This window comes from Sturnira hondurensis, unplaced genomic scaffold (genome assembly GCF_014824575.4).
Source record: "Sturnira hondurensis isolate 20B ecotype Veracruz unplaced genomic scaffold, ASM1482457v3 Scaffold0002840, whole genome shotgun sequence".
NCBI classification, from domain to species: domain Eukaryota; kingdom Metazoa; phylum Chordata; class Mammalia; order Chiroptera; family Phyllostomidae; genus Sturnira; species Sturnira hondurensis.
The window spans coordinates 21959609-21986571 of record NW_028075471.1 but is presented as its reverse complement, the minus strand read 5'-3'; the positions used below and the strand labels follow the sequence as shown (position 1 = coordinate 21986571).

Sequence of the window (26963 nt, the reverse complement as noted above, 5' to 3'; positions counted from 1 at the left end):
TTCTTGGAGGGCAGGACAAAGAGTTTCCCAGGAAGCTCTTTGTGGAAAATAACTAGCAAATACCCGACAGTGATTCCAAAAGAATGACCAGGGCTTCTCTTGCATCTGAGGAGGATACTGTGCTGGGGGCGGGGACGGTAGTGAATGTGCGTCTGTTTCTTCCGAGGCAGCTGGGGCCCCGGGAACCCCTCGCCCCCTCACTCCACCTCACCTGCACGTGGCATGGGCTACCCCTCGGTCAAGCACAGAGAGGTCACTCATATACTTAAAGGCATTGCTATCAGTCACGCACAAGGTGCCAATTGCAAAGAGAAAGATCACGAGACTTGACTACATAAAAATAGAAATTCTTATAGGTCAAAATAAAATTATAAGCAAGGTTAGGTCAAGCAAAACATGAAGGCCATGTCTACACAATGGATCACAGACATAGTGTGAAGGTATTCTATCCTGCAATTCAGTCTAAATAATGGGGGAAAACTCAGCGAATGAGCATTTTGTAGAGGAACTCCACGTGACCAGGAAGTAGGGGAAACTGTCGAAAGTATTGAAATAGAGCAAGACCAGGAATGCCTATCATGGCAAATCTTAAAAGCAAGTGCAGACCCAGCAGTGATGATTAGATGGCAAAATGATGATTCTTACTCTCTCCCTGTGAGGCAGTACTTTGGTTGAAAAAAACAACAAAGTTTTGAGGAGAAATTTGGCCATATAATTTTAAAACACTAAAAATATATGTCTCTGTAAAAATTTGTTCTAGCCCTGGGTGGTGTGGCTCAGTGGATTGACTGATGCTCTGCAAACTAAAGGGTTCTATTCCTGGTCAGGGCACATGCCTGGATTGTGGGCCAGGTTCCCAGTAGGGGGCGCACGAGAGGCAACCACACCTTGATGTTTCTCTCCCTCTCTTCCCCCCATCCTTCCCCTCTGTCTAAAAATAAGTAAAATCTAAAAAAATTGTTCTAAAGAAATGGTAAGGTAAATGCTCTTCTTTTTACAAAATTTTAATGCAAAACAGTATTTGGAAATGCTGATGTGAGGTTACCCATCCCAGCGTCTTCTAGAAAAGCTCATAACTAATACAGCGAATGTGTATCTTAGGCCTCTGTTCTGGGCTGTTCCCATGACCTTATCTAATTGTCGAGGTTGTCCTGGGGACAGAGTGGTTCGTAGTCGACATTAGTGGCAGCAGGGACTGACGTCAGGCCATTTGGCTAGTGAACACTCCAGTCAGGGCCTTCTGGTTCCCGATGCCGGAGTCCTGGCCATGGCCTCCCACCAGCTCTCCCCGTGAAGGCGAGGAGCCACTGGCAAGAACCACGATGTTCGCTCACAGAAGTTCCCCACGGAGTACAACCCCTCCTCCAGACTGGGGAAGGCCACGCCGCCCTGAGAAATCCTGCAAGGGGTGGGGCTGTGGGTCACCATGGCTGCCGAGTGGCCAGGCAAGCTGGCCGGCATGCCGGCTGCTGGACAGAGTGCGGGTGGTATTCAGTCAACGTGCAAAGTTTGAAATGACCAGAGCCACTCCAAGTGAAAAGTTAATTCTGAAGCCTGTGGGCCCAGGAGTTATAAATGGGAAGCGACGTGCATTGCAGCAGCTTTGCCCTGAGACACGTGGGGACACCTGGGGACGCCCGGGCCCAGGTTTATGGCACCCAGAGGCAGGGGGACTTCAGACCAGGCTGTTACTTTTTCATTCTTGGTGGCCATAATTCAGAACCTTATCTCCTATTCTAATCTCTGTCATCTGCCTTCGCCAGATGATAAATGTACCCAGAACCTGGACAGAATAATGGGCCTCAAAGAACCTAAAACCTCCCCCTCTACGTCTGCTGCCCTGCCCTGGTGGCGGCCTGGAGTAAGATCTGCTCGCTGTGGTTAACATGCGTCCTGTGAATAGTTTCTCTTTGACGCCTTTAGCCCCATAAAACCCGCCCCTCCCCAACTCAACAGCACAGACAACAGGACAGGATGCTGAGAATGCACTGTCAAGGGTGCCGGGACACTGTTCACTCTGTGGTCTCCGTAGAGCCATCGCCCCTCCTGGGAGAGCCAGTCTTGAATTGCGAGGCTTGAAGCCGTGGCACGAGCTCAGAAACGCACCCCCTGTTCAGCACGCAATTATCTCTTACAATTGAAGAAAACGTTCCGGAAGTCTGTGTGTCCACAAATTTGTGCGTCTGGACTTCCAAGGCCCATTGAGCAGTTTTCCTGGGGGGCGTTCAAGTTTCCAGTTTAGAAAACACTGGCAGCTCTTATCACCCACAGATGCCCCAAATGCCCTTTCTCCTCCCGGCTAAAATCTCCCTGCAAGCCTACCGTTGGCATGGAAGGGGCTGGCTTGGGCACACGTGGACGTGCGTGGACACACACATGTTCCTCGGGATGGAAACTTGGCGTTGCCCTACCAGGCGACCTCCGCGCGGCTGTGTCCACAAGTGGCCTGTTTGGGGACATACCGTTCCCCATGGGTGTTACTCCTGGGGATGTCCCTATTGAAAATGACCTGAAAATTCAGGGCTGTATGCTGCTGGGAACCAGAAGGGGCTGGCATAGCTGCCCAGGCAGGCAGGAGTGAAAAGGGAATGGATCCATCTGTGTTAAATAACATCTAAAAGGGACCACATTCACAAGGTTAAATATTGATAGCTGATACGAATGTTACATGGGCTCGTAGGGGCCCCCCCTGCATCTCCCCTGCAGCATCGGGCCACGGTTGCTGATTCCACAGCGGCGGGCCGGTGTCTCTCCTGTCCCCATGCAGTCCACTCCTCCGAGGAAGCTGTCAGCATGAACACGAGTGAGTTCAGGAGGAGAGGAAGGGAGATGGTGGATTACATAGCTGACTACTTGGAGGGCATCGAGCAGCGCCAGGTCTTCCCCGACGTGGAGCCTGGCTACCTGCGCCCCCTGATCCCCAGCTGCGCCCCCCAGGAGCCGGACACGTTTGAGGACATCATGAAGGACGTGGAGAAGATCATCATGCCAGGGGTGAGTGGGTCAAGGTTGGGTCGGAGGACTCCAGTCAGTTCGAGGAGCGGCTCCTGGACCCCAAGGCGGGGCACACGTCATGTCACCTGATCACAGCCATCCCAGTGGGCAGGAGCCCTTGTTGTTTCTAGTTTACAGCGGAGGCCACGAAGGCCCAGAAAGATTAGGTGATCAGACTGAGGTTGCACAGCCAGTAAGTGACAGAGCCAGAATCGCAGCCCAGGTCTGTGGGCGCCAAGGGCTGCGGGCAGCCTTCCCCAGCCCCTCCAGCCCTGCCCCTGCCTGGGATCCCCACTCTGGGAGCCAGTGAACAGGGCAGCTGGAGGTCAACAGTCCCTGGGGGCTGGCTTCCGGTAAGTCCATCCCCCAAAACGAAACCTTCTGCCGCCAGTTCACGCTGAGCAGAGGGTGAATCAATCGCACGTGCAGAAGGAAGGCTTCACTGATTTCACAGGAGAACGGGCCACAGAGTCTAGTTCTGCCGGGAGTGACAGCCCTCAAGGGGCCCCGGGGGGCCCGGCACAGGTGTGGGCAGAACCCAGGGCCAGGCGTCACCCTGAGAGTCACCCTGGAAGGAACAGACTAGTGCTTTGTGTCTCCACAGTCACTTATCCCTGCCTGGGAAGTCGCTGGAGGCAGCAGCATGGCTGGAGGGTTCTCAGATTCCCCACCCCAACCCCCACCGTCAGACTGGACCCCTAGCAGGCCCAGGGACCAGTGGCCTGGGCCCCTCCCCCGGCCCTGGGACCTCAGCTGCTCAGGACCAGATCCAGCCCCCAGGAGGATCCCTGACATTTGCACTCTGAGCCGAGCACAAATCCTGGTTCTCTGCCAGAGGAGCTGCAAATGCACTAAGCCTCAGCATGCGGCCCCTGTGGGGGATGTGTGGTCAAATGTCAGGCTTGGGGGCTGCCATACTGGGTGCCCCACGGGGGTGTGGGTGGTGGCTCAGACAGCAGACGTGCCCCTATCGGGGCTCCGAGGCCAGGGTCCCAGGTCACGGCTCTCACAAGTCCGGTTCTTGGTGAGGGCTCCCTGCTCCTGGCTTGCAGATGGCCACCCTCTTGCTACATCTCCCTCACGACCTACTCCGACCCTGTCCTCTGGTCTGTGACATTGGAGGGGGGAGGACTTCCACACCAACTATTGGGACACAGCCGCTCTGCCCATAACAGGTCGATTTGGGATGCTATGAAATTGTTCCCTCAAGGTTAGATGGGGCTTCCCCTGTGCAGAGCACTGTCCCCGGGTGGGAAGTGAGCCCCCCTTGATAGCTGGGGGTCTGCCAGCCCTCACCCAGCTGGAGGGTCTCATGGGAACATGCGTCTCTGGTGCTGAGTGGGTGTTAGTTGAGAGTCGGAGCAGGCCTGCCTGTGACCCAGGTGTCAGGATGGGAGGGGGGGCTACCGTGAGAGGCCTCTGGTGCCCAGGCTCACCCTCACTGCCATGGGCCCTCCCTCCACGAAAACACGGAGAAAATTACAATTTAGGAGTGCGCTGTCATAAAGATGAATACATGAACATTACAGAGTAAACTTTTGGTTCTGACCTGAAAGCATAGCTTTTTTTCTTTAAAAAAAAAAAGGAAAATGTCTTCCAGGTCCCTGAAAGAGCAGGGGACCGGGGCCTCGGCCTGCGGCTCCTCCTGGCCTCTCAGCCTCACGGGGGCCAGCAGCTGCAACCACAGGAGTCCTGCTGGCCACTCCCAGGTTTGGCTGCCTTCCTGTCCTGGGGGCTCTCGTGCCTCGTCTCAGGCAGTGGGCAGTGTGTCCCCAAAGTCATCGGCTACGTCTGCAGTGGCCAACTTAGGCGAACACCTGCACAGCCTGGGGCGGCGGGGGATGAGGCCCGGCAAAGGTGGGGGGTCGGATGGGCTACTGAGTCCTGTCCCCTGGAGGCCTGAGCAACCATCCTGTACCTCCCCCCTGCACTCCTGATCCCCACAGGCGTCCTCGGGGCTTTACTCTGCACTCACATGACAAGAACAAATTAAAGGAGCAAAACCCGGGGGACAGCCCCCCACTTTCCCTCCTCCCCCACCATTTCTCCAAACTCGGAGGCTGTCCCAGCCATGCTGTCACCACCATAGAGCACGCTTCTTGTCATCCTCTCCTGATGGCATCTGGGGACAGAGGGACAAAGGGAGGGGGACCGTACAGGAAGCAGAGGACTGGCAGCAACACCCCAGCTGAAGAAACCTCTGAGGGCAACACCTTTTCCACATTTTTTCTGATACTTTTTATTTTTATGGAGCAGTTTTAAAAAACCAGGCTGCTCACACCCAGAGCCAGGGCCTCAGGGTGGGCTGCCCCCCAAACCCACGCATGCATGCACGCACGCTGGCCTCCACAAAAATGCTGCTGTCTTCAGCGATGCCCCTTGCTGTGCAGATCCCGGGTCCTGGATATCCTGCCTGTGCAGGTCCCTCTCGCCCCTGTGTGACCACCGTCTCCCCACAGGTGACCCACTGGCACAGCCCTCACTTCTTCGCCTACTTCCCCACAGCCAGCTCCTTTCCGGCCCTACTTGGCGACATGCTGAGCGGGGCCATCGGTTGCATCGGCTTCTCCTGGGTGAGTGACAGAGGAACAGGGGACCCTGTGCTGAGGACATGGTGTGAGCAGGTGGCCATGCTCCTGTGTGTGGGACAGGATGGGGACTCAACCCTGGAGAGGATGCCTGCCAGGGGCGTGAACACAGGGGACTAGACAGATAGAGACTATTCCTGGGAAGTTACCTGTTCGCACAAGGCAGTCCTGCACAGCAGGGCTTTCTTAGAGCCTCTCAGTGTGGACTAGAACCTCAGCCCTGGTTTTGCAGCCTGGCCTGGGAACCTGCACGTCCACCACACAGTCCAGAGGGAGGGGTCCCATGGGGTCTCCAGCTGGAGACCTGCCCTGCCCATGTCCCAGCCATCTGCTCTTCACTGGGCGGCTGACCCAGAGAGGGTCCCCCGCTGGGAGTACTGGGCTCCCGGGGCCGGCTCCTACGTCCCCCGGCCAGCCCAGGCCCACTTCTCCTGGGGGCACGAAGACAGGAAGACCCCTGTTCAGAGGGTGGGCAGGCCATTCCCTCCTTCTGCCCCTCTGCTCCCGGCACAGCCCTACAGAGAAGGCCCCTGCCTCCCCAACACAGAGCGCAGACAATGGCCTTGGGGCATCAAAGCCAGGTCTGCCCGTGGCCCTCGGGGCCTGCTGTGTCCACGCTCCTGGGCCATGGAGAGGAGTGGGCTGCTGGTGCCGAGTCATACTGTGTCAGGGTCTGAGGCGTGAGAGGGTGAATGCTCGGGCTAGCACCCTACATCGGCCTGGCACTGCCCCCACGTGTCAGAGGTACCCCAATAGCAGGGTCAGAGGGGCCCCCAGATCCCAGCGGGGCTCTCAGACCTGCTGGGGCAGCAGCCTGGGCACAGCCACGGGGCCTGGACAACCTCCCTGTGCCCCTGCAGGGCTCGCCATCTCTGAAGCAAGGCCCGTTTTGCTTGCAGATGTCACTCAGCTCTGCAGGCCCAGAGCCGTCCTGTCCCTTCAGGGAGGCTTGTCCCCGCCCTGTCTTGTGCAGGTCCTTTCTGGGGCCAGCCTGAAGTCTCTGGTGCCCGTCCTGGGCTGCTGCGCCCCGAGGCCTGGGCTCCTGCCAGCCGGTCCTGTGCCTGAGCTGCGCTTTGCAGGAATGGGGCAGGCGCTCTGGATGGGGCTCTAGAGCACGCTGTGTGACCAGCTGAGCGTCACAGGCCGGCGACGCCGTGAGGAGGAGCCATTGGCGGGGGAGGCTCAGTCCTTCTCAGGGACGGCAGAGGGCCACTGGCCCCCACATGCAGGGGCCGGAAAGCTTCAGAGTCCCCACCAGGAGGGTCGCAGGTGGATCAGGGACTCACCCAAGTCTCCCGCACCCAGCTCCTGACTCGGCCCCACTGCACTCACTGTGACTGTGCAGGAGGGTCCCCGTGGAGCCTTTCTGGATGCTTCCATGAGGAAACAGATGGCCGACTGAGCCATGGCATGGTACCAGAGCCCTGCAGCAGGGTGGTCACTGTTTTGTCACTGGGTCCTCCTGGCCATTCCTCACGAGTTTCAGCCAGAGAGCCCCCGTTTGCCACGTTTCTGGTGTTGGCACAGCTTCTGGGAGTGGACAGGTCTCACTCAGGTCCAGGGCAAGATTCACCCCTGTCACTACTCCCAAAATTCTTCAAGTCCTGGCCCCTTGTCCTGTCACCAGCCCCTGGAGAGTTGTGGCAGAAAAGGGTGGGCATGGGGGGGGGGGCAATGATGACCTCAGAAACTGAGTCTTGGGGTAAGGGCAACGAGGTCACTGAGACACGTGCATACCCTCCCTCCACCCCACAGTGAGTGTGGGCTCCTGTGGGTGGCCTGGGATCTGGGGGTGGGGATCCCTCCACCCCCATGTGCAGCGGGGACAGAAGGTTCCCAGCACTGGGCTGGCCCAGAAGGGCCCAGGGGTGCCTCAGAGCGGCCTCAGACAGGAGCCTGCTGCCGCCAGGTGCCCAGGCCTGTCTGTCACTTTCTCCCCCAAACTCCAACATGGGGCAGGGCACACCCTCCTGAGTTCTGCCTCAAGGTGGGCCTTCTGAAGATGTCTGAACCCTTCTGTTACATGGACGGGGTCGTCCCATGTACACCCCTGTCTGGAGCTGACCAGAAGCGTGGGCGGACGGGCCGGGGTTCACACCTCCCCTCCACAGGCTGCAAGTCCGGCATGCACAGAGCTTGAGACGGTGATGCTGGACTGGCTCGGAAAGATGCTGCAGCTGCCGGGGCCCTTCCTGACTGACAGCGGTGGCGAAGGGGGCGGTGTGATCCAGGTGAGGCGGCGGGGCACCCAGCTCCCTGGCCACAGTTCCACCAGGGAGGGACTCCAGCCACAGCGGGGAGGGACCGTGCTCTGGGGGTGTCCTCGTGTTTCTCCCAGAGATAGCAAAGCTGACACGGATGGCGCTGCCTCTCCCTCGAGCCCCAGGCCCTGCTCACAGGTGACTGTCACTCGGCAGGCACCACTGCCTGGCCACCGGAGAGGCTGCCTTTTCTGCGAGATGAATTAACCCTTCTCTTCACTCCACATGTACTACCGACAGCAGACTGTGGGTCTCTGGAACATACACTGGGGACACGGCTCACAGGGGATGGTCACGGTGGGGTGTGTGCCCCAGTGGGGTTAGCAGGGCCAATGTCTTCGAGCAGACTGGTGCTCGGTGCTGCTTTATTTCCAAGCAGGGAGGGGGGCTACATGGACCCCCCCCATCTCTGACATCACCTCTCTCTCGTCAGGTGGGTGGTAATGATGTCGGGAAGCCCCTCGCCTTTTGGACAAGGGATTTCTTTTCCGGGACACTCTCTTCGCAGAGGCGCTGGGCCCTGAGAGGAATATGGGCAGTGGCCCTGCTGCCTGCTGGGCTGGACAACGTGCAGCCCACTGGCTGCCGTGGCCAAAGAGAGCGAGGAAGGCAGCTTCATGCCCAGCGCAGGCCTCCCCAAGTGCATCTGGTCCGGGTCTGAAAGACCCAGACCAGAAATTTGGGTGCCTTGGAGAAATTTCCCTGGGTGCTTCTGGTTTCTAAAAGGCACCTGCGTCCCTGCCACAGCCCCTCCTCCAGCTCCAAAGCCAGCCACGCCCTGTCTTGCAGGCCCTCCATTCCCTCCATCTTGCTCCAACTGCAGACTTGGCTCTACAAGCTCCAGGACCCTTGGAATTAGGTTGGGTCCACCTAGATAATCCGAGATAATCCCTCCAGTCAGGTTCTTAACCTAATCTCATCAGTGAGATCCCTTTGCCACGTGAGACCAGAGGTCACGGGCTCCAGGTTCAAGACACAGGGGCTTCAACCCTGTGAGGTCTTTGGGAAGCTCTCCTTGCGTGGACTGCATCCAGTCTTCGGCTGCCCCGGCTCTATCCCTGGAGACAGGCCCGGGGATAAGCACCCCAACACGCTGATGGAGAGGGCCTGGGGCCACTTGGCTAAACAGGCCATGACTGGTGGGACGTCTTGAGGGCCCACAGGCCCACATGGCAGGCTCAGGCCCCTTCCCTTGGTCTTTTGCTTCCGCATGGCATTACCCGCTGCATCGGGGGTGCTGACTGGGAGCTGAGGGGACTAGACAGGAGCATGGCTCTCACGACGCTGGCAGTGTGTCCTGCCCCAGGGCACCAGCCAGTGAGTGGTGAGGCTCGTCCCAACATGTGCTGGCCTGCGTGTCTCCCCAGCCAGCCTGTCCATTCGCTCGGACATGGTGTCCGGAGTCCTGCGTGCACCCTTGGGCACCTCCCTCAGTGGTCTTTTCCTGCAAACCCACTCCATTTCTCAGAGTCAGTGGAAGTTTCACCATTTGGTTGGGACGAGTCCTGGCAGCTCCTGGGCTGCATTCCGCACCTCGAAGGGCCCTGACCCCCATCAGTTGCTGGATGAGAGCAGAGCAGGCTCTCTGTCTGCGGCAGGAAGCTCGCCCTCGCCCTTTCCGGCTGACAAGCTGATTGTGGTAATTTTCGTGACTCCAGAGAGCCCGAGCTTGGTGACAGCCCTCAGGCCACCGCTGCAGGGGACACTGAGCCCCTCAGAGCTATAATCACAGCTGCTGGCATCGGGGGCGGGTACCTGAGTCAGATGTCAAAGCGACCTCAGAGCAGGGCAACCAGGGCTGCAGATTGCCTTGTAATTGGGTTTGAAGGTGCTGGTGGGGGAAAATCCTCCTCCCCTGTGTGCGTGGGGAGTCCTTGAACACCCAGGAGGTGGGGGACCCTTTCCGCTCCCACACCTCCCCCTCGGCATCTCCTCTGATTCTGGCCAGCTTCGCCATGGCAACCTTTGTCTGCTGTGACACAGCAGAGGTGTCATCAGCTGTCAGCACCAGGTCATGCACCCCACTTCGCCCTCTGCAGGAACCTACTTCCAGCAAGGGGCCACGGGCTCAGTGCCACCCTGGGCCAGGGTGCCGGTGCTCACAGAGAGTCATGTCAGTGGCTTTCTTAGGATCACTTCTGTTTGCCTGAAGGAGAGGTGTCTTCTCTCAGAGGCCCCCGGACAGAGCCTGGGGGAAGCCCCTGAGGAAGCACGGTGGATGGTGGTTCACAGCCTTTCCTTAAAATGTGGCTCAGAGCATGGGGACAGTGTGGGGCCACCAGGGTCCTGAGAGAGGCTGCAGCCTCACAGGAGGGCTGAGGGGAAAGGACGCTCATGCAGCAACCAGGCCTTCAGAGAGGTTTTCCACCAGCAGAGGGGAGGAGGAGTGAGGGTCCAGGACACATGGAATGTGGGGGTGCAAGAAGACAGCGGCCCCCCAGAGCAGCATCCCCCCGAGCAGCGTCCCCGAACCCCGTCCAGGCAGCATGGACGCCCTGCCACAGCCAACTCTGCTGAGCCAGCCAGCTTCTCCAACCACAGGTGCAGCGGACAGTCAACGCCACATTGCAACCCCAACCAATGAGACTGCCGCCTGAAGGGAGCAGACACCCGTCTTCAAGGCGGAGTTAAGGAGGTTTCGGACAGGTGGAGAGTCCACGCACTTTAGAGCCGCGACGAAACGCATTTATCTTCCAATCTCCCCTGTCTTCCCCAAGGACAGGAGCTAGCTTAAAAGAAATGAAAGCACTGAATTGGTAATAAAAATAGGCAAGCAGGATAAATGCAGAGGCTAAATCATGAGCAGAGAGGTTAACCTTTATTTTTTTTATTGAATTTGTCTTTGTGAGACTCTAAGATCTTATAATCCCTCTCTCACAGTTGACAAAAACCCACCTCTTAAACCTGTCGTCTTTCTAACCTTGGTCCAGTTCAGATCCTGGGTTTCTTGTAGGATTTCCTTAAGGCTCGGAGGGCGTGAGCAGCCCGTGTATGTGTGTGTGTGTGTGTGGGGGGGGGCTGCCAGCCCGGGCAGGACAGACAGGCCCGTGTGCGCCAGGCCCCCAAGGGCCGCCACTGGGGCAAGTCCCCTCACCCCTCTGAACTTCAGTTTTCCACCTGAAGATGACAAAACTTGAGACCTGGATTGTCTTTCGATTACGTGGGATAACACGGCAGGAGCTGTGTCCAGTCTCAGAGGAGGGAAGTTCGCACCTGCTCTACCAGTTTCCCAGAATTAGTTGTTGGCATTCGCTGCATTCGTTTGCTATGGGGCCACAACACTATGCCATAGACCGGCGGCCCCAGCAGCACAGAGGGCTGGCTCACAGCCCTGGAGGCTGGAAGTCTGGGCCCAGGGTGGCGGCGGGGCTGGCTGCCCCTGGGGCCTCTCCTCGGCCATTGGTGGATGGTGTTCTCCTGCTGTCCTCACGTGGTCGCTGCGTCCACGACTGTGTCCCCCTCTCCGCTGCTGCTGAGCACACCTGCCACTTGGGATTGGAACCCAGGCACTGGGTGATTCAGCCCACAACACAGGCACTGGGGGAATCCTCTGAGGCAGCGATCCCTAACTTTTTTGGCACTGGGCACTGGTTTCATGGAAGAAGGGGCTGGGCAGCAGGAGCTGGCATGTAGCCTGGCTCCTAACAGGCCATGGACTGATACCCAGGGGTTGGGGGCCCCTGCTCCATGGGGGCCCCAAGTCTCCGGGAAAGCGCCCCCATTTGCCAGCAAATACAAATGTCTCTGTCCCAGTGGCCAGGCTCACAAAGCCAGGCTTCGTGCTGGTCCCTGGCCCAATGGCTCCTCCAAGAGAATAACATCTAAGGTGGCAGATGGTCACCTGGGTCCAGGGTCTCCCATGGGATGGAGAGTGACCTCTGTGGTCTCAGACTCACCTGCTAAGAAAAATAGATTTGACCCTGTGACTCCCAGAGTTTGGACCCTGACCCCTTCACTGGGCTCTGAAGTGCATTTCCACCTTCCTTTGCTTTAGGGAAGCGCCAGTGAGGCCACGCTAATGGCTCTGCTGGCTGCTCGGAGCAAAGCAACACGCCGCCTGCAGGCCACCTGCCCAGGGCTGACAGATGCCGCCATCCTGGAGAAGCTGGTGGCTTACTTCTCAGACCAGGTAAGGGTGTTGTCCTGAACAACGGGGCTGCCAAGATCTGTGTGCTCTGCTCTATGTCACATTGACACAGTGTGACAACATCCTCTGACATCAAAGATTAGCCCTGTCTGGGGACATGGAGTTGAACGTCTACACTATTGAGAAGGCAGGGGCCGCAGACAGGAACATAGTAGTAAATCTGGTTGAAAATGAACAGGCTGTGAGGCCCCAACAACCAGCTCTATGGCTGCCCACAGTGAGCTGCGACCCCCTGAGACCCCTGGCTGCCTTCAGGGAGGCCATGAGGGGACTGAGACTCAGGGCTCAGAGACCTGGGCCCCCGTCCTGGCTCCGCTGTTTTAAATTTTGTGATCTCTAGCAAATCATGTAAATCCTCTGAGCCTTTTTCACCATCAACCAGGGACAAAGGCACCTGTCCTGGGGGTCGCCGCTCCTCCGTCAGTAGCTGACCTGGGATGTGGGACCCGGGTGAGAGAACGAGGCAGACAGGAGCATCCAGGGCAGTTCCATCGACTGGCCCTTTGAAGAGGGTTTTAAAAAAAACAGGATCAGAAACAGAATAGTGTGGGGACAGAGGAAGGGACTGGAGCCGCAGAAAGTCACTCTTGGAGGGGGACAGTTGTCGGAAGGCCACCAAGAGGCTCAGCGGCCATGCCCTTGAAAGTCTGGGCCCCACGCAGAACCGCTGACCTAGTCCTGGGTGTTTATCCGGAGCGCATTTTTCAGCCAGGTGTTGCATGGGGACAGCTTCGTCCAGGGTAGCAAAGACAGGTGGCTGAGACCACGTCAACGCCCATCTTTAGCAGCTGAGGTGGAGTCTGACTCCACACATCAGAGACGTCTGCACATGGAGCAAATCATTCATGTTCGTATCTCCCTGGCCTCCCAGGGAGAAAATGCAGGCATAGGTGCTCAATAAATGCAAGGGAAGTTGTCATGAACGTAGGGGTGTGGCCTTTCCCAGTGGGGGTTGGTGAGTGAGTTTAGCCTTTTCCCCCATGAAACTGGTGGCTTCTTGGTTCTCCCAAGGGTGCTGCATGGTGGGCTCCATTTGAGGTGCTGCCGGGAGTCAGGTGAACTCACTGCACCCGAGAGGTCTGGGGGCCCCAGGCTCCGGGGGTCAAGGCTGAAGGTGTTCACCATTGATGCCGGAGATGTGCTCTGGGCAGCCCACAGGGCCAGAGCAGCAGGCAGGCAGGAAGGGATCTGGTGAGGGTGTGCTCTCAGGGCAGGTCCAGCCTGTAGCCTGGCCTGTGGGCGGGGTCTGCAGAGTGAAGGACGCGGGGCCAATGTGGGCTTCATGGGTCTGACTCTGCTGCTTTCTCTGCAGGCCCACAGCTCTGTGGAAAGAGCTACATTAATCGGAAACGTGAAATTCAAAGCCATCCCTTCAGATGACAAGTTCACCATGTGCGTGTCCGCCCTGCAGGAGACTCTGGAGAGGGACAAAGCGGCCGGTCTGATTCCTTTCTTTGTAAGTTCAGTCAGTGGGGTGCAAACGCCTGAGCCCAGCCTAGCCTGGGGTTAGGGCCAGAAAGAGGCCAGGGAGGTCCCAGGAAGTGGCACGTGGGCCCTTCCCTGAGCCAGGCTGGAGCTGGGTGCGTGTACCTGCCTCCCCTTCGTAAACCTCGGAAAGGAGGGTGCGTGTACCTGCCTCCCCTTCGTAAACCTCGGAAAGGAGCGAGCAGAGAACCCCAGCGAGGAGGGCCCTGCCCTGGCTCCTGCTTCCTGGGAAGTGACACCACTCCATCACAGTCAGAAGGGGCTTTGAGCGCCACAGCTCCGCCCTGTGCTGTGCGTGACGGGCGCGTGTGTTTCGGGTGCGTGCATGAGGAGCGCGTGCACCAAGTTACAGCTAAAGCGTGGGAGCCACGCGGCGCAGCTTGGTGTGGTCTGCGGACGCTAAGCCGTGTCTCTAGTGAGACGCCAGCGAGCAGTGAAATGGGTGAAACATGGGCCCCACGAGGAGCCCTGGGTTTTCTTGCGCGCAGACAGGCGTGTTCTGATGGGGAAGGCACGGCGGGCGTGGCTGCTGGAGCCTGGGAGCTGTCGCCCCCAGAGTGGCCAAGGCAGCGGGCAGGGTCCTGCCCCATCACACCTGGCAGCACAGCGGCCGCACCCAGGCTGCCCTGGAGGGTGGTGTGATTCTGTTTTACCAGAATCTCCAGGGCAGAGCCGGGCGCTGTTCTTGGTGGCTGTGGAAGGTCCTCGTGTGCACCCGGGGCTGGGAAGCTCTGCGTGGTGGCTGCTGCCGCTGCCTGGGCATCTCCCAGTCCTCGGGGGTCTTGGGCTCCACCCGTACACAGCCGAAGTACAGCGATGCGAGTGATCACAGGGTGTTTGAGCAGAGCAGCCGATCTGTTGTCCTAACCAGCAAAGGGGGCTTGTGACGCCAGTGGGAGTGTCAGCCCGGATCCTCAGAGCAGAGCCATGACTTACAAATCTAGTGGTTATAATGCTGCACGTGCCTAATCACTCGGTGCCTCTAGCTTAATTGTATGCCCCAGGGGTTGCACACCCCTCAATGTTCACAACCCCCAGCTGAAAGCCAGGGGTGCATTTGGCAGGTGGGGGGGCCGGCAGGCAAACCTCTGCCCCCCGGGGATGCCTGGGGCTTGTGGTACCTCCCCTGGCTGCCTCATGGGGCTCGAGCTCCACACCTGCCAAGGTCAGGCCAGGGGCAGAGGGCAGGGCCCACGGGGTGCACACCCAAGCACAGCAGGCAGGTCCATGGCTAAAGGCAGGAGAGAAGGCTCTGGAAAGGGACTTTGTCCTAGGCAGAAGGAAGGTGGGCGTGGGGCNGGTCCATGGCTAAAGGCAGGAGAGAAGGCTCTGGAAAGGGACTTTGTCCTAGGCAGAAGGAAGGTGGGCGGGGGGGGGGGGTGCGGGAGCTGCCAGAGACCAGGCGCCAGCCTTGTCCCCTCCCTCCCTCCTCTTACACAAATGCGATTACGCCTCAGCTCAAATCAGGTTAAAGTAACCAAGCTGAGCCCTCCTCAGAGCCTGGGGCGAAGCAGGTGCTGGGCGCTGGAGCAGCTTCTGAGAATTAGGGCATGCTGCAAGAACACTGAGCAGGCAGGGCTGCCCCCTGAGGGTCTGGTTCCCACTGGCACCGCCAGCCTCCCACCTGCTGGGGCTGCATGGGCTCGGGTTGGCTGCAGGGACTGGGACATGGCCCAGGGTGCCGGGCCCTTTAACTGGATGGACAACAAGAGTTGACCACACCTGGGCCCTATCTCCCTGCAGGTCCCTGACCCACCTGTGGAGTCTTGCGTAGGTCAGGCACAGTGGGGACGGTAACTGCACCCAGCAGAGGGGGGTGTGGTGACGACTGGGCCTTTGGTCTGCAGAGCCAACGCACTCCTTCCTCCCAGGGAGGAGCTGGGAGGCCCTTCCCAGGGCAGGAGCTGTGTGTCGTTTTTACGAAATGCTCCATGCTCCGAACGACATCAGTAATGATGCACAAATCCAAGAATGCGGGTTTATATTAAATGTCTATCAACCCAAACCTCATCCTATGGGTCAAACAGTGTTAATATTTGGTTAGCCTCATCCTAGGCACTCTTCTGGGTGCACACCCACACACAGAGAATAATGTCCACGAGGGAATATGTCCTGTTTCTAAGACCTATAAACAGATGTCATTGCATCGAGCTGAATCAGGATATGTTGGGGGAAAGACGATGCGGGAGGAGAGACTGCTGACGTGCTTCCCAAGAAGGTTACCGTGTGCTCAGGGTCCCACCTCCACGCAGCAGCATCACTGAGTACCATGTCATAGGCGCGGGGCAGTCGCGGCGACTCAGACTTGAGGGCTTGAACAGACGCCTGCTTTGTGCCTTCCAGGTGGTGGCGACCCTGGGGACCACATCCTGCTGCTCCTTTGACCCCCTCCCAGAACTGGGGCCCATCTGTGAGTGCCACGCACATTTCCTTCTGACACTGTTTCCTGTGGGCATTGGAGAGGCCTTCTTCTGGGTTCTCCTCCATGGTGTCATCTCACTGTTATGATCAATATAATCGGATATTAAGTACAATGCAATGAACTCTGACTTTACCCTAGGACTACTTCACACTATGCACTGAATGCCTGGCCGGTGCCAGGCATGCCGGGCCAGCAGCCCGTGCCCCCTGGCCCCCAGCTTTGCTGCCCTCCAGGTGGGGAGGCCTTTAGGGATCCGCGGATGAGGCCAGCGTGAGGAGGGTGTCCGCTGGTGAACTCACGGTCACCTCTGGCTTCCAGGTAGCAAGGAAGACCTGTGGCTGCACGTCGATGCTGCCTACGCGGGCAGTGCCTTCATCTGCCCCGAGTTCCGGCATCTTCTCAACGGCGTAGAGGTGGGTGCAAGCTTCAGCACGACTGTTTTGGAGAAGCAGTGGCTTTTCTTTTGAATCCTCATCTGAGGACATGCTCCCCACCCCTGCCTGGACCTCAGACCTCTGCAGTCGGGGGCAGGGGGGAGGAGAGGTATTGGAGCAGCCGTGCATCAGTTTTGTGCTCAGAGGCAGTGTTTCCGGAGACCTCACCATGCGTGTGGGGCGCAGGAGTGAGGGCCCTAGAAGGCCTGTTCAGATCCCAGCTTCATTCCAGGAGGTGCTGTGTCCCCTCGCGCAGGTTAGGTGTCCTCTCCCCATCTCCCACAACGGATTTAGCTGCTACCTCTTTCAAGGGGCGGTTGCAAGATCAGAGGAGTTAATCCTATTTAACGGGTTACAGACTGTGCCTGGCACACAGTCAGCACTGTGCCGGCCTCAGAGGCTGTTATTAATTGTCAGCAGGGCCCGAGGAGATCGCCCCTCAGAGCCTGTCTCCACTCCTATGTCCTGCCGCCCATCCACCGCCCAATTACCAGTCCAGGCCTGAGAACGCTGTGGTTCCAGACAGAGGGGGTCCAAGGGGCAGAATAGAATGTCCCCGTTCTGAAAGGAGCGTCCCCTGAGCACCGATGAGCCCGTTGCCTCTGGTTTACGTTCCCATTGCATTTTCTCATTGTCTCATTCATTGGGTAATGCTTTATTGACCACAGAGTATGTGGGGGCTCAGATCGATCCTCGGGGTGTAAGCAGAGATCCCGAAGCCCTCTGTGAACAGGGGCTGTGTGAGAGGTGCTGATGTTGGGGTGCTGACCCCCGGCCCTCTGCAGGTCACTGCTGATTGCTGGTGTTGTTTGGTGCTGGGGACTGAAGGCTCAGTCCCTCTGCCCAGAAATGCTTTTTGTTACGGGGACAGCACGGCACCAGCCCAGGACTGACCTCCCCCGCAGGTCAGGGGAAGGGCCGGGCATTCCTGGGGCTCTGCAGGGCTCTCCCAGGACTAGTCCTTTCTAACCACCAGGTTTAGGGTTTCAGACCTTTTCCTGCTGTCTCTTCTCTTCCCCATGAACTTGAGGTTTCACCTTTCATAGGGGTGCCTCCTGGTCAGACCAGCGCAGCGGGGGAGGGTTCTATCAGCAGCAGACAGGATGTCGGGTCCAGCGAGGAGGTCTGCACCTTCCTGGGACCCTTTCCTGCCGGGCAGGCAGAGCCTCCAGCTCAGCTCAGCTCAGCTCAACCGCTCAGATAAGGGGCTGCAATATCCTGCCGAGTCCTGCCGGGAGATAAGAGCCTTCTCTCTGTCAGCAGGAAGATGAAAATATCGCAGTTGGGTAATGAAAGAAGTTTAAACAGATCAGCCCCCAGGAGCGAGCTAATAACATTCCCAGCAAACAAAGCCTTTCTCTCACCTTTTGTTACCTTTGATCAACAAATGAAACTTTGTAATTTCCTGTCTGTTTCTCAAAATGACTTCCACTGAAGCCTGGCAGGAAATGAGTCTGCACCCCCAGAGTGGGGCCCTCAGCTGTCCCCATGTCCCCACTAATGCACACCTGGCCCCTTGTCCCCTCCTGCCTCCTCGGGGCTCATCCCTGGAACAAGTAGAGGAGGCTTGGGAAGAGTTCCAAAATGCACCCCCCACCCCAACCCCGCTGCATTAGGAGGTTTGGCCAGAGGATCATTTCTGCCCCGATTGAGGATTAGCCCTGTGGCCTGTGGCACTGTCCCCAGGAATCCAGGTGGACCCAGGTCCTGTCACCAGTCGGGGGGAACCCGGGCATTTGCTTTGAAAAGCACAAGAACTCGGCCCTTAGGACAGCCCTGAAGAAAGGCTCTGTGCCCTCCTCGGCCCCGTGGCTGCTGAACTCGTTTTCTGCTGGATGGTCAGGTGGCGCCGACCACGGGCGAGTGGTCCCAGAGCCAGTTATTTGCAGCTGGGACCCGCTGGGGCCGGAACCGACTCACTGACCCCAATCTGTGCCTCCTCCTCACGAGCCCCAGCCCAGGAAGGGACGTGTATCAGCTTCGCCTTTCAGGAGCTGTGCTTTGTTATTGCCACTTGAAAATGAATAAAAAGAGGCTCTGGGCGTCCAGTGGCTGCCCCTGAGGGTCCCAGAGACCAGGCCCAAGGGCTGCAGTGGCCTCACGTCCTCCCCACCCCCACAGGGCCTCCCTGTTTTACTTAAGAAGACACACTGCTCATTATCACATGTGGGGGCCGCCTTGAACCTCAGCATTAATTACTCATGTGTCCTTTTGTTTTTATTATTTCTTGGCAGTTTGCAGATTCCTTTAATTTTAACCCCCACAAGTGGCTCCTGGTGAATTTCGACTGCTCTGCTATGTGGTGAGTTCCCTGTGGTGCGTTCGCTGACTAGGGCCCTGTGCCCAGGGCCCTTTACAACAGCAGCTGGTGTTGGGGGACCTGGAACTGGGGGTGCCTGGGCAGCTCCTCCTCACACCTGCTTCCCTTTCTCACCCCCCTACGCCCCCTGTGGGGGTGGGGAGGACGTGAGGCCACTGCAGCCCTGGGCCTGGTCTAATAATCGGCCCTGGTGGGGGCGCTGTTACCCAGAGCAAGGAAAACCGGGTTCTGACTCACCCAGAACACCAGTGCAGGGAGCCGGGGGCGTGGCTCGAGCCCAGCTGCTTCTGCAGTTCTGCTTTGGGCTGTCAAGCAGGATTCAGAGTCCAGAGGCCCACATGCAGGTGCTAAGAAACAGGGAGAGGACGTCTCCCCCCAGGACCTCCTCTGCGGCCACAAGAGCGGCACTGCGCTCGGGCGCAGCAGCCGCAGTGAGAACAGAGCTGGGACCTTAGAGCGGTCGGCAGGCTCGTCACCTCACAGACTTCGTTTAAAGAAAGAGCACTGCAGGGAGTTGGAGGCACTGGCAGCTGGTTCTTTCAGGTTTATTAGAGCAATTCGCCTTGTGAGGACACACTAGTCCTTATGAGACTTTGGACCTGACTTGACTCATCATCTTTAAAAGACTGTCTCTAAATGTGTCCTTATAAGGACCCCCGCCCGGAGCACCGCCTCTACCCGCCCCCTAGCCTCAGCCACTGACTCTGGTGCCGTGCACACGCTGTTTACACTAGAAGTCGTCGCCCCTGCTCTTAGATGGTTCCTAGGGTCTGCGCTCGCGGCTGCTCCCATCACCCCAGCCTCCCTGGGGTCTCTTTGCCGTTGCCTCTGCTCAGGAGGGTCCGCCAGAGGGCCGAGATGGCTCCTCAGGGCTCACGGCCCCAGCTGAGGCAAAGGGTTAGCAGCCACACCTGTGTGAAATGAGAGAATCGCATGCCCCACAGGACGCAGACCAGGAGCACACACACTTTCATGCATAAAACAGTGCATGTGGAGCATGCGAGAATAGCCACGACGGAGCCCCAGAAATGGGAGAGCAAGAGCTGTTTTCTGACGAGAGCATGGCTGATCTGGGCCCCAGTTCTGCTTCTGCTCCTGTTCAAGCTGCCCCTTCTCCCTGAACCCTCACCGCCCCGGACTTGAGGCCAGGCGGGCACAGGCCCAGGCTGCAGGCCAATGGCTGGACACCGCATCTCTCTCCTGGCCCCCCGGTGCAGGGGGCCCACCGAGCACGCAGGCTGGGGGCATAACTGGCAGGTCTTCAGGGGCGTGGACAGGCCGTGCCCGGCAGTGTGGTGATGGTGAGTCGGGAGAGTGAGGATGCCTGTCCTGGGTGTCCCACCTCAGAACGTAGACTGGCCACTCTAGGATGTCACTGCAGGAAGAGGAGGTGCCCTGACAGGGGTAAGGAAGCTCATCGGAGCGCCTTTTGGAAAAGGGTCTGTGCCCTCTGCAGGCCTGAGTGGGAAAAAAGCAAACCAGGCGAAGTGCTGACTTTTTTTTATAGAAGTGCTTAAAGATTTTGCTGACACAGCGATTGAGCTAGCTGTACACGGGTCTCCTTTTCCAGCGTTCCTTCCAGCGAGAGGCGTCTCTCTTTGTTCAAAGAAATCTCATGGAGGGCGAGTCCGCAATTCAAAGTAAACACGTCTGCTGTGTTTTTAAACACTAACGCACACGAGCTACTTGGAGCTCCCAAAACTCACGGCATCACTGTCACCATAAACCCGGTCACCGGGATCCCATCACTCGTTCCTGAGCTTTCTGTTGTTTGCTGGGCTTTTTGAATCTTTTGAAAGTAAATAGGGGACATTCTTCTCAGATGTTAATGTTGTGTTAGTACCAGACACTCTGCAAAGGCAGCCTCTGATTCCCCACAGACCGAGGGCAGGTTTTATCTGCCTTTAAAGAGGGGTTTGATTTTTTTTCCAAATAAAATAAAACGTTTTTCAATTCCCAGTTCACGGCACATGCTTGGGTTGCGGGCCAGGTCCCTAGCAGGGGGCGCGTGAGAGGCAACCACACATTGATGTTTCACTCCCTCTCCCTCCTACTCTGTCTAAAAATAAATGAATTTTAAAATCTTAAAAAAATTAAATTTTATCATGGAAAGTTTTATAGCTTTGGTACGCTTCTGTTCCATGAAGGTTTTTTTTTTTCCATTCAGTTACTTTGGAATATTTTTAACCACTGTAGTTACGGGAAGACTTGATTGGAGACCTGTTCTTGGGCCATTTGTGCATGATTTTTTGCTTTATGTTTTTGGTTTCTTTGCACTTTAGTCCTGGTGCTGGTAGTATTTTGGATCCTTTAAGCTGGTAACCTGAGCCCTCATTCAGGGAGACTTATGCAGACTGTAGGTTTTTTATTTTATTTTTAAAAGTATTTTTAAAAGATTTTATTTATTTAATTTTAGACAGAAGGGAAGGGAGGGGGAAGGAAGGGAGAAAGAGAGGGAGAGAAACATCAATGTGTGGTTGCCTCTCATGCGCCCCCTGCTGGGGACCTGGCCTGCAACCCAGCCATGTGCCCTGACTGGGAATTGAACCGGCAATCCTCTGGTTCGCACTCTGGTGCTCAATCCACTGAGCCATGCCAGCTGGGGCATAGGTGCAGGTTTTTTAAGACAAACTCAGCAACCCTGTGTTCAGCGCAACCCAGGAGTCCCCTCCCCCACCCCTCAGGATGGGCTGGCAGGAGCGTGTCAGATGGCAGGGAGACTTTGCTGTCACCCTCGGCCATTTCCCAGTGAGACTGACGGCAAGGGGGATGTCTCTGCGCAGGCGCACACCTGACACACGCACGCACAGGTCTGTCTGACTGACTAAAGCCTCCCTCTTCATGGCACAGTCCCTCCACTAGGATCAGTGAAGCCGGTGCCCAAACGCTCACAGCCAATGGGCAGCTGCCCTGACCCACTGGGCTCTGGAGCAGGGGCTGCGGTTCAGTGGGAGCCGGGGCTGCGGTTCAGTGGGAGCCGGGGCCTAGAAGAGCGGGAGGGCGTGCAGGTTGGACTGAGCTTGTGCTGCGTGCCAGGGAGGGACCTGGAGACGGATGCCTACAGGGACACGAAGTCAGGAAACGATGACAGAACAACCCCTGAAACCAGCAGGAGGGAAACCACACCAGAGGGGATGCTCATGAGACTGTGAGTCAGGGAGCCATGGAGCAGGTCACGGAGCTGCCGTGGGTCCTCAGCCCACCTCAAAGGCAGCGGCCCGGGGAAAGTGGGTCGGAGCCGAGGGCAAGGCACAGTAGCCTGCCCTGGAAAGTTGGGGGGACGGAGCCATGGGTTTGGCAGAGATTTCAGGAACTTGGGGGGACTGTCAGCGAGAAGCAAACCTGGGAAAGCCTGTAGCCCTCCAAGACATGGTGCCCCCCGCACTTCAAGTCGCACGTAATGGAAACACCCAGCGTTTTACAGCAAGTGCTGCCACGTGCACCCGGGCAGGTGACCACCCTGTCACACGTCATCCTCAGGGACAGCAGGACACACCCCTTTGTGTCAGGAAGCCAGTGTGACTTTGATCCCCAGACCAGAGGAGGAGCCAAGCAAGAGCCCACAGAACCAGCTCAAGTGTAGCGACTAGACGTCAGCCAATAAAAGTCAATTAAACACAAACCATATCACAGCCAACGTGTATGTTCCAGAAACACCCAGGTGACTTTAAAATATGTGAAGATTTAAAAATGGTATTTGCCACATTCATAGTAAAGAATGACAAAGTTTTCATCATATTAGATGCAGAAAAAGTGTCAGATAAAATGTAACACCCATTCAGGGCAAAGCTCTTAGTAAAATAAGAACAGGAGAGAACATTCTTAATCTGCTTTTCAAAAATCTACCAGAAAACTGTAGTAAACCTATTCTTAATGGTGAAATGTTAGAGGCACTTTCTTAAAACCAGGAAAAAATACAGATTTCTGTGGTCCCTGCCGGTCCCCAGCTTCATGCTGTCGCCGCTGCATCACAGGAGAGAGAAAGAAGTGAAAGTATGACACTCGGCCGGAGCCCTAGGATGCATTAACCTGAGGTGGTAGGACTGTCTGCAACCAACAGAAAAACCCCCAATGAAAGCATTATTAACAAGAGACACAGTAAGAATTCTAGATACACGACCTTTTTTCAAGGTTGCATTTTTTACATATGCAACACACAGCTCATGAAATTCTTTTCCAATGGGAGATACTGTTTATAATAGCATCGAACGATATAAGGCTACTATGAATCCACACAGCAAAGCCACTGTAGATTTTTACAAAGAAAATGATGCAATGTTTGGAAGCCCACCAGAAACCCTTGCTGAATGGTGTGGCCTGTCACCTACATGGAGAGGAAGCCTTGGCGTAAGACCTCAGCACAGGGCTGAGGCAGACCCCGGCCGGCAATTTGTGGAACTTGTTAAAGCTGAACCTACCATTTCCCCGGGCCTGGGCCAGTCCAAGGAGCAGCGATGATGAACACAGGGGGCTCAAAAGGCTGAGGTCAGGAGCAAGTGCAAAGGCAGTACCTCAGGTGTCTGCAGAGGCTTCCAGCCTGCGCACCTCCAGAGGCAAACAGCTCACACAGACGTGGATGGAAATTTCCTTCCCAGAGAGGAAGCCGGGTGGCCTCTGTCTGCCCTCAAGGCTCCTCCACCTCATTGGCAATAGAATTGCACATTCAAGTTGCCGGGAAACACATGGATGGCGGGTGACAGATGGCAAAGGAAGCCAGTCCAGGCCGAGTGTTGGCAGAGCTTGCGGGTGGCACGACCTTGGGGACGACCTTGGGGGTGAGCCCTCTGTGCTAGACAGTGCCACAGTTGCTCTGTGCACGACCAGGAGTGTGTCTAACCACAAATGGGCAGCGGTCTGTGGCCGGGAGCAAGCACGGGAAATGACGCAAAAATGATGCTGCTTAGGTTTAAATATCTTGTATTTGTGTTATGTTTTAGAAATGTGCAAAACAACACTATAGATGCCTTAGGGATTTGTGTAGAAAAAAATTCAGAGCCCCATGGGTGTGACAGGCTGCATGGCGTCCTCTGGGGGGCAGTAGGGGAGCGTCACACGGATTCGACTGTGTTCAGATTGAGGAGCAGTATCATGATTTGCAACCTTCTCACGTAGTGTGAGCACTGCATTGACGTGGACACCGGCCTGCAGTGTCCACAGCGTTATGGATGAGATACGAGACATTCACACGGACTCCCGAGTCCTGTGGAGGAAAAGGGACGGCACGGCCACTCTCTCAAGGGGAGAGCCCACCAACACTTGCCTTGACAAGCTTTTATTGGGTTCATTTTACACAGGAATACAGGTAAAGATCATTAATCATTGTCAGGCAGTAAGGATCAAACAAAATAGATAGCATACAAACAATAACTAGGGCTTATTCTGAGTCAGGGTCTATTAGCTAAAGGGCTACAAAACTTTGGGAAACAAACTCATTTCCTGCTCGGACCCTTAGGCTTTAATTGAGAGCATTCTTAGCAAAGCAGGTTTTACAGGATTTTATGCATTCTTTCCTAGGCTTGATCACCCCAGGAACCCACCCTTTCCAGCACAGGGCTGCACCACCCTCTGTCATTGTTTCAGGCTTAAGTCAGGCAGGGGAAGTAAGGCAGCCAAGAGATTAGGAGACTTCTTGCAGTCAGAATGAGGACTCAGGCTATGTCAAAGCCAAGGGGCAAGGGTCCATCACTCCCTTTTGCTATAGGCATCCCCCCCAAGTCCTTGCCTGGGGCCCCCTGTGATCATGCCTGTCTTAGGTTGTTCCCTCCTTGGGGAATCTTACTCATCATCGGTTAACCCATCGAGCATTGGGGACCAGTTATGGAAAAAGGAGCAGAAGCGGCGCTGCTGCCAGGGACATAAGCTTTGTGTCTTAGTGGTTTATGGTCTGAAGGTCACTCACTCAGCCTTAGCCCCGTGGCGGGGCGGTGGGGGGGGGGGGCAGTGACAGCTCCTGAAACCAGGCAGGGCAGTTCCCAACACTGCAGAATATTTTTAAGGTGAAAAAAAGGAAAACCAGCTTGGATATCCTACTGGCATCCGAGGGAGGTCTGTGCACCCCCCGTGACCCAGGGTGAGCTCCTTGGGAGTGATGGGTCTTTCCGCCCCTCCGCTCTCCTTGTCCCCTGTCTTACCATGCAGGACGCGCTATCCTTACATGTGCAGCTCATCAGAAAGGACAGAAATGAGCAGCCACAGGGAAGGGACACCTGGGAGGAGGGGTGTGGGGTGGGGCACAACTTCCCCTCCAGGTGTGTCCAGAGGCCAGTGACCCAGCCGTGTGATGTGGGGTTTGGTGGAGGCGTCACTACATGGGCATGATGACAGGGCGACAGGCTCATCAGCCAGTGGTGTGGAGCTCAACCTGAAGCCCCTCCCTCTCCTGAGATGGGGCAATGGGGCTTGAAGTCCTGCCCTCTACCCACTGCTCCGTCTTCCTGGCAACCAGCCCCATCCTGAAGCCAGGGGCCATGGCCACCTGCCATCTCCTTGGCACATAAAGGGCGCTCTTATCACCACCCAGATTCCAGGGCATTTTGGCGCTGTGCGCCAGGATCCAGGGACAAAGACCAAATATTTGTTCTTTATTATACCACCTGCCTGAGGTGCTTGGAGCTCTGCAGGTGCACACCGTGCCGCTGTGAAGCCCCGGGTGGTGGGGGGCACAGGTGTGGGGCCTGGGCCGAGGGTGGGGGCTGGAGAAGGGGTCCCAGAGCAGAGGGGCCACTGCCCGTCCAGGTGGAGGAGGGGCAGGTGGCTGCGGCATGGGTGGCTGCTGCTTCCCCTAAGCCCATGGTCTGTCCTCTGAAAACAGGGTGAAGCGGAGGACAGACCTGATAGGCACCTTCAAAATGGACCCTGTATACCTGAAGCACAGCCACCAGGACTCAGGTAAGCAACAGCCTCCTGTGGGCAGTCTACTTCCACCAGAGTTGTGTTCCGAGTACCCTGGGGCCTGAGAGGGAGGTTCCCAAACACAGAGGGTTCCCAGGGGCGCTGCGTGTGGAGCAGAGAAGATGCACCTCCTCAGGGACCAATGGTGACAAGACCCAGGCTCTGAGGGCCAGAACTGCTCAGGGCAGGAGCCGGGAGCCTGCAGGGCTGGGTGTGGGGGACACGGGGCAACCTTCAGGACCACTATGGACCCTCCTGCACTAATCTTCAAAGCAGACAGCCCGAGTCTCTGCAATGTGGGTCTCCACGTGTGCCAGGACCTGCAGGGGAAGAAAGGAAAGGAGGAGCGAGCGTAGTGGGGAGGGAGCCGAAAGAGAAAGTTGCAGGCCTGGGCAGGATGGGCACCCTGAGGCCACCTTGCTCGTTTCTGCGCACCTGCTTTCCACTGGGCCCTGTGGTGGGGCCGTGAACCAGCCCAGAGCCCATCCGAAAAGTCTGGTGGGGGAGCTAGGGGCACTCAACCCCATTCCGGCCCAGCCACTGGGCCCTGGCCTCACCGTTCTCGGCTCCCCGGGCCCCAGCCCACTATCCCTCTGGTGGGCCCTCAGGATGACACCCTCCCATCATGGGGATCCAGGACCGATGTGTCCCTGACAGGCATGTCTTCCTATCTGTCACTTCTCCTGGTGGCTCCTTTGGCCTGTGACTCCACTCACAGCCTCACTCACTGGTCACTTGTTTAGCATCCCCTCTCACAAGTGTGATCCTGGGGTGAGGACCACGGCCTGCTGCTCTGGGCTGGGGTGGTACCTGCCTGGCCCTGGGGAGGCAGCAGTGGGAGGGATTCCGCTCACGACCCCATGTTGGTTCTGCATGTTTACGTGCGGTCTCCTTGGAGGCACGGCAGCCAGTGGGAGACAGGGAACTGGGGCCAAAGTCAGTGGGGAGTTTGTTTTGATGGCAGAAAACCCTTTCACAATGCTGGCGACAGGGACAAGGGGTCACACGTAGTATGTAGACTTTTCAGATAGGTTCTTTCAGTATAGGAACTGTGCATTTGGAAAACAGGAGTGTGCAAACGGCGAGCCAGAAAGTTCCCGTAACGGCCTCCCGTGCAGACGCTGTTCTGTGTGGCCGAGAGTCTCGCTGCCACGTGTGGTTCCACTGAACCACTGTCTGCACATGTAAAACCTGTGGGCCTGTCGTAAGGCCTTACTAGACACACAGCGGATTAAATGGTCCACAGGGTGAGTCAAACCTTCACCACAGGAGTTGCTGGCCCAGAGGGCGTTGGTGCTCTTTACAGAATGGTGGGCACCTATAGGGGATGCTCCGGACTGACAGGTCTGTCCTCAGGGGTCAGTAGGCCGCAGGTGGCCACTGAATACTGACGATGTGGCTGATCTGAGTGAAGAGCTCGA

At 57.0% G+C, this 26963-nt stretch overlaps 1 protein-coding gene across 2 annotated transcripts in view; it reads left to right on the top strand.

The window, feature by feature from the left end:
* The window catches only part of DDC (dopa decarboxylase), a 43427-nt gene that overhangs the window by 8572 nt on the left and 7892 nt on the right, over positions 1–26963 (top strand). For both annotated transcript variants that reach the window (XM_037041100.1, XM_037041101.1), the window contains exons 2-10: positions 2768–2994; positions 5454–5567; positions 7694–7813; positions 11838–11972; positions 13303–13446; positions 15819–15885; positions 16216–16310; positions 18566–18633; positions 25463–25539. In XM_037041100.1, the coding sequence (XP_036896995.1) occupies positions 2794–2994; positions 5454–5567; positions 7694–7813; positions 11838–11972; positions 13303–13446; positions 15819–15885; positions 16216–16310; positions 18566–18633; positions 25463–25539 (1021 nt within the window). In that variant the 5' untranslated portion in view covers positions 2768–2793. The remainder of the gene's footprint in view (positions 1–2767; positions 2995–5453; positions 5568–7693; positions 7814–11837; positions 11973–13302; positions 13447–15818; positions 15886–16215; positions 16311–18565; positions 18634–25462; positions 25540–26963) is intronic.